The 6,591-nt window shown below is 37.6% G+C and overlaps 1 protein-coding gene across 1 annotated transcript; it reads left to right on the top strand.

Annotated features, from left to right (window-relative positions):
• The first annotated feature begins 4,698 nt into the window (after positions 1 to 4,698).
• On the top strand, positions 4,699 to 5,968 carry LOC120290561. Its single transcript, XM_039306858.1, has 3 exons — positions 4,699 to 5,036; positions 5,121 to 5,168; positions 5,252 to 5,968. Exons 1-3 carry the CDS (start codon positions 4,809 to 4,811, stop codon positions 5,966 to 5,968), a joined length of 993 nt encoding a protein of 330 aa, XP_039162792.1. The 5' UTR covers positions 4,699 to 4,808.
• Positions 5,969 to 6,591: the final 623 nt, after the last annotated feature.

The following is a 6,591-nucleotide window of genomic DNA, read 5'->3' as shown; positions in this document are numbered from 1 at the left end:
TCCAATGATCAATTTGTGATCATATCATTGTATGTTGATGATATCGATTGCGGAAGCAATATGGAGTTGGTTATCTTTGTTAAGAGATGGTTGTCTTCTAACTTTGAGATGAAGGATATGGGTGAGGCTGCATACATTCTTGGAGTTAAGATTTCGAGAGATCATTCGAAGAGATCGTTGTCTCTTTCGCAAGAAACCTATATAAATAAGGTTCTTGAACGATTTCGTATGCAAGACTGTAAACCCATAGACACTCCTATTGCAAAAGGTGAAGGATTGAGCCATAGACTGTGTCCAGGGACTCCACAAGAGAATGAACAAATGAAACATGTTCCTTATGCTAGTGCTGTTGGCAGCTTGATGTATGCTATGATGTGTACAAGACCCGACATATGTTTTACAATTGGAATGGTGAGTAGATACCAATCCAATTCAGGTCCAGCACATTGGAAGGCCGTCAAGAGAATACTGAGATATCTGAAGGGAACTGCTGATTACAAGTTGAATTACCAAAGAAAGGATCTGCGACTTGAAGGCTATTCAGATGCTGATTGGGGAGGAGATTTAGATGAAAGAAAATCTACCTCTGGATTTGCTTTCTTCGAACAATGGCGCCATATCATGGAGCGGTAAAAGCAAACGTGTATAGCCTTGTCCACGATGGAAGCTGAGTTCGTGGCATTATCAGCAGCGGTACAAGAAGGAGTTTGGCTTAAGAGATTTTGGATCATTTAGGTGTTAATGAGAAAGCTGCAAATCCATTGTTGGTTAACTTGTGATAGCCAAGCAGCTATAGCGTACACCAAAGATCCAAAATATCATGGCAAGACCAAACATATAGATACCAAGTATAACTTTATGAAAGATATGGTTGCACGAAAGGATGTGAACTTACAGTACATATCTACGCATAGAATGGTAGCAGATCCCATGACAAAGCCAATATCTAGAGATGTGTTTTGTGGTTATGTAAAATTTCTAGGATTGCGTAGAGTCTAATGTATTGAATTGTAATTTCCCTAAGTTGTTCACAATTATGAACTAGTGTTGTTTCATTATTAATGCCTATGAATCTTTGTATGATTTTTATGCATCTTAATGCTCAGTGCATTATTTTAAGTTGAGAAGTATGTCGGACAGATATAAGATTAGCCCACTCACACGGGTAATCACCTCTGTTTACTATGTGATAAATAGAGATGAGACTGTTTTTAAGCTTATTATCTAGGTAATAATCGAGAGCTCAAGCTTAAAATACGTATGTCGCCTTAACTGAGTGTTAAGATGAGGACATAATACTAAAGATGTCCGAAAGTAAAATAACCCACATATTTTACTTTATCTGTCTATGATGCCAGATGTGAGTTCTGATGAATTTTGTAAATGAGTAGATACGTGAACTCAAGTTAGACATTGGGTATGTCTGAACTATCATCTGTACAGTATTGAAAAGTGTAGACATACGCTCCATGGGAAATGAGTTAATACCGTAATACGTATTTCATGCTACGTATGCATGAGACGACCAATAAGAGTGGCAAAAAGTTTGATCTCAACTTTTATGACGTGTGAGACTCTTGAGGAAAAGAGTTCCTCAATTTTTAGTCCCCTCAAGACTCTTACTTATTCTCAAGATTTCTATTTAGTGTTTGCTATCTTAGGGTGTTGCCAATGGTCATGAGATGATTCGATCTAATAGGACATTTCTAGAAAAGCAAGCTGAATTGAAATTAAGAGTTTGAAGGAAAGAGGAAGATCGATTTTGGAGAATCACATTGTGGTTTTGTATTCACTGGTCAACCAATTATGACTGTCTTTGTGATAATTATAATTGTGAATACAATATATATATATATATATATATATATATATATATATATATATCATTGTTTAAAAGAGATCAATGGAGATATAAATGTGATCAATCGATCTAGGTACTGCATACTAAATCTACTTGAAGTGTAACGCCCATTATGAGCTGCTATATATTCCTAACAGATGTATAGCAACGAGCTCTCAAAGTATGCTGGTCGCACGGATTATTCACCGGTATGAATGTTGAAGAGAGGTAAAGAGAATACTGTTCGGCCCACCATGTGCGAGTGGGAGATGATGGTTTTAATTGGTGATGGGCTTAAGGCCCGTCCGCCCATGCTGGGCCCAAAAGGCCCGGCCCACGGGAATAGGGCCCGTGGATGGGGGAAGGTATAAAAGGGAGGAGAGAGAGAGAGAGAGAGAGAGAGATGACACCTGTTGGAAACAGAAAACGAACGTACGTCTTCTCCCGCGCGCTCTCTCTCTCTCCAAGAACAAAAAGAAGAAACAGTAAGTATAAGGCACGTTCTTCTTCCCTTCAAGGTGTCATCGGATCGAACAGGGCCAGTTTCTCTTCCTCTATTGGCTTTGGTGTTTAATCTGTGGCTAACAAGGTACGCTCAAATCCGTGGTGTGCTTTACGATCGGTGATACGTGTTTTCCCGGGCTTCGTCTTCCGCATTGATTTAGGGGTTCGATTCGGTGTCGAATCCGGTTTTCGGGGATCCGCTATTCCCAACAGATCTCAAAGAGATGATGGAAAACGTCATGACTGTAGGAAATAAATCCGTTAGTGTGCTTGAATTTGCGGTTATGGCCGCACAAGATGACTATCCATTGGTCGAGAAGCTCATTGACTCGGTCGACTCTGATCCAACATACAAAGAATCCATTTTGAGGAATGCATACAAAGAATCCATTTTGAGGAGTGCCCTCTACGATGCTGCCCGAAGAGGAAGCATAACGATGGTGAAGGTACTAGTAAAGAAAGCCCGTTCCTTAGTTCAAGCAAACGAAGCCGGTTCCTCAGTTCAAGCAAACGAAGCCGGTTCCTTATATAATATTGTACCCAATGCCCTGTCGTATGCTATTTCAAATGCTCCTATGCAAAAGGAGGTTATCCGGTACCTCGCCAAAGAAACAACATCCGCCCCAGATTTTAACACCATGAGCTGCCTTATTCTAGCCGACCATCCGGGTATGATTTCACACTCACTCATCTTAGAAGAAACTTTACATCAACCCTAAACTTATTGTACATATGCTAATTCAGTTCTTAAATTTTTATTTTGCCAATTTAATTATAAACTTTTGCCGAAATTTCAATATAGTCCTTCCATCCAATTTTTGCCTAAAGCTGAAGTGGCACTGTGGCACTTAACATTGACAATTTCTAGCAAAAATTTACTTGGAGGACTTATTGGAAATTCGTGTAAAGGTTTAAACTAAATTGATAAAATTAAAAAGTTTAGGATTAAATTAGCATCTGTATAAAATGTTTAAGAGTGATTGGTTAATTTTTCCCTTATCTTATCTCACTTCCTTGACTGTTTAATTAAATTAATTTTTTCATTCTTGTGTCTCAATAGACATAGGCTTGTCTTTAGCTCGCAAATACCCTGTAGTGACATCCAAAGATAACATAAACCGTAGCTTGTTGGGAGACTTGGCGAAGATGAAGTCTTACTTCCCTAGTGGAGACAGACTCAATTTTTGAGAAAAATGTATTTACAAATGTAGGTACTTCTTCCACATATAGATATGTAGAATTCGGCAATTCTATTCACATGGTGTTCACTCTATCTATTATCATTTTTAGGTATCCCTCTATGTCTGGTTGATACATCATTTTACAAACCCAAAGATACAAAGATGGCTCGAGGTATTTATATTAATCTATGTAATATCTAAATTAAGAAATAATGATTACATCTATGTATACAAATTATTATCTAAACCATGATGTATGCCACGACTAGTATCTACAATAACATTTGTGAAGTTAGTTGAGAAGTCTTACTCAATGTCAAATTGCCAAGTAGAATTATCAAGAATTGTAGATTTGGATTTAAGGTCAGAGGTGGATTGATCCAAGTTGTTCTCTAACAAATTTAAGCATTATTATATCTAGTTACACGTGAAATCTTCATTCATGAGTGTCATATGTATCTTTTTGTTCGCCGTCAATTCCTAATTTCCTGATATGATTCTTCTCTCCTCTTCGTGGTGGTCCAACCAGAACTTAAGCGGTTCAGGACATCACTCTGGAATCATGCCACTAAACCAGGTATTCAAACCTGCCATGGTTTCTCCATAAAAGGCGCCTTATTTTATCCATAGCTAGAGATCTCGAAACTTAAAGTTTAAAATTGACATTTTCAGAATATTACTATGAGATCATGGTTTTACTAATATCGACCGGCTCTTGATTCTTATATTATCATACAACTTGATTTAATTCAAAGTCTAAACAATAAGTATTCATGAGGTGAATCTGTAAAAATTATCAATCGAAAACAGATTTATTGATCAATCGCTGAATCTACCCATTTTTCATAAAGAAAGAAAGGAACTCTTTTTTTCTCATGACATTGGGTGCATTCGTGGGTAGATCCATCTATCCTACAATGCATGCATTTTAATTTTTAAGCCGCATGTAGTTTGCTTTCTTGAATCCACGATTTTCTTCTCAACTACTATATATACATGAGAACCTGGATAAAATGTGATAGCCTCTTTAACCTTTTGATTCCTCATTGTGGGAAAATGTTTATCTGATGTTACATGCAGTACCTTTCATCAAAAGGCTTGGAGAATCAAAGTTTAGACACAAATGCTCACTAGAGTTTGCAAAAGAACTTGTTCGAGAAAAAGAAAATATGAAATCCTCGGAAATAGTCAAGTTTTTATTGACTTCAGGCATTATCCTTGCCTCTGCATCTCGCGGAACCCGTGAAATTGTCGAATTATGTCTCGACAATTTTCCAGAGTTAATGTGGGACAACAATTTCCCAAAAGAATTGATGAGAGAAGCTGTGAAGGGACGACAAGTTGAGTTATTTAGACTAGTGAACGCATACAACAGAATTCCAAAACTGAGTGATGACATTTTTACGAACCGCGAACTGATGGAGGCAGTAGTAGAATGGTCACCAAGATGTGTATCAGCAGATGTTCCTGGAGCAGCTTTTCTTTTGCAGAAGGAACTTCAGTGGTTCAAGGTTTGATCATTTTATTTGTTTGTCACCCTTTTGTGCTCTTTTTATCTGAAATTAAATTGACAGGTGTTGGTTATTTTTCTTAAGGCACTGGAACATAGGAGTGATCCTTCCTTTAAAACTCTGAAATTTAAGGTCGGTTCACCTTATTTAATTGCCGTACTTTTGTTCTTTTTAATTTACGTTTACATTGATAGGCATCCTTTATTTTTCTGAAGGTACTGGAAAATAGGGGTGATCCTTCTTTTAGAAGTCTTAAATTGGTAGAAACGAAAGAAAGGGGAGGGAAAACATACTGGGAAATTTTTTTAGAGCAGCGTCAAGATTTGCTTAAAGAGGCAGGAGAGTGGATGAAGAATACATCATCATCATCTTGTAGCCTCATTGCAACTCTCATTATTGCAGTAGCAATCGCTGCAGCTTTCACAGTTCCTGGGGGCTACGACAACAGTACGGGGATCCCAATTTTTCTAAAGAATGACTCATTCATGATATTCGCATTTGCAGACGCTCTCGCTCTCTTCTCCTCTGTCACTGCCACTCTGATGTTCTTGGCCATTGTTACTCCATGCTACACGTTCGAAGATATTCTCCACTGGCTTCCAAGAAAGATGATAATGGGCATCACTTCTCTCTTCCTCTCTTTGGCCTTTACGTTGGTGGCGTTCAGCTCTGCTCTTACGATCATCCTCAGCGAAAGATTTAAATGGATTTACATCCTAATGACCTTGTTGGCTGCCATCCCTGTTTGTTTTTTCCTATACGTACAGTCTCCCTTGTACGTTGAAATGGTCAAATCCATCTATTGGCATCGCCTCTACCATCCACTGAAGCCTAGGAAGAAAAGAGGGTGGGACTTCTTCAATTTCATTTTCGAACCAAAGCGTCATGAGGATTATACAATGATGACTCTTAATTTTGAATCATGTTACTGATGCTTAGTTTGATAAATATATTTGGATACTAATAGTTGTTTCTTTCATAATAATTATGATTCTTAAATTCTGATGCCTGTTACTTTCATGCTTAGTTTGAAAAATATATTTGGATACTAATAGTTGTGTTCCTTTACGTGTGAAGATATGAGTAAGAGTTGTGTTGTTTAACATGTAAAGGACTTGAATTTTATTTGAGATATTTGAACTAAGAGAGACTTTCTACCATGATATTAAAGGACGCAATCTTTGGGATATCAAAGGGTGCAAATGGCGAAGGGCATAATTGGAACAGGAAAGTTCCGAAACACCCTCTTGAGCTTCACATTTTTAATTAGTGTTTAGATCTATCGACTAAACAAAATTAAAGCAATAAGATCTCAACCAATATTATGCCGATGGTTCTGATGTTCCTCCACTTAGTTTGGTCTAAAACCACTAGTGTTAAACTCATACTAAAGAGCTAGCCTCAGACTCATTCTGAATAAGGAGGCGAACATTCGTTATAAACTACTGAATTTTTCTTGGAAAAACAGCATCATATATCTGAAGTTTAAGAGTGGTATTATTAGCTTGACAAGATGAACTAGTTATGTGAGTATCTTCTCCACTTGCCACTTTAT

The sequence above is a fragment of the Eucalyptus grandis genome, chromosome 2, assembly GCF_016545825.1.
Source record: "Eucalyptus grandis isolate ANBG69807.140 chromosome 2, ASM1654582v1, whole genome shotgun sequence".
In the NCBI taxonomy this organism is placed as follows: Eukaryota; Viridiplantae; Streptophyta; class Magnoliopsida; order Myrtales; family Myrtaceae; genus Eucalyptus; species Eucalyptus grandis.
Note: the sequence above shows the minus strand (reverse complement) of the source record. Positions and strands in the feature narration are given on the sequence as shown.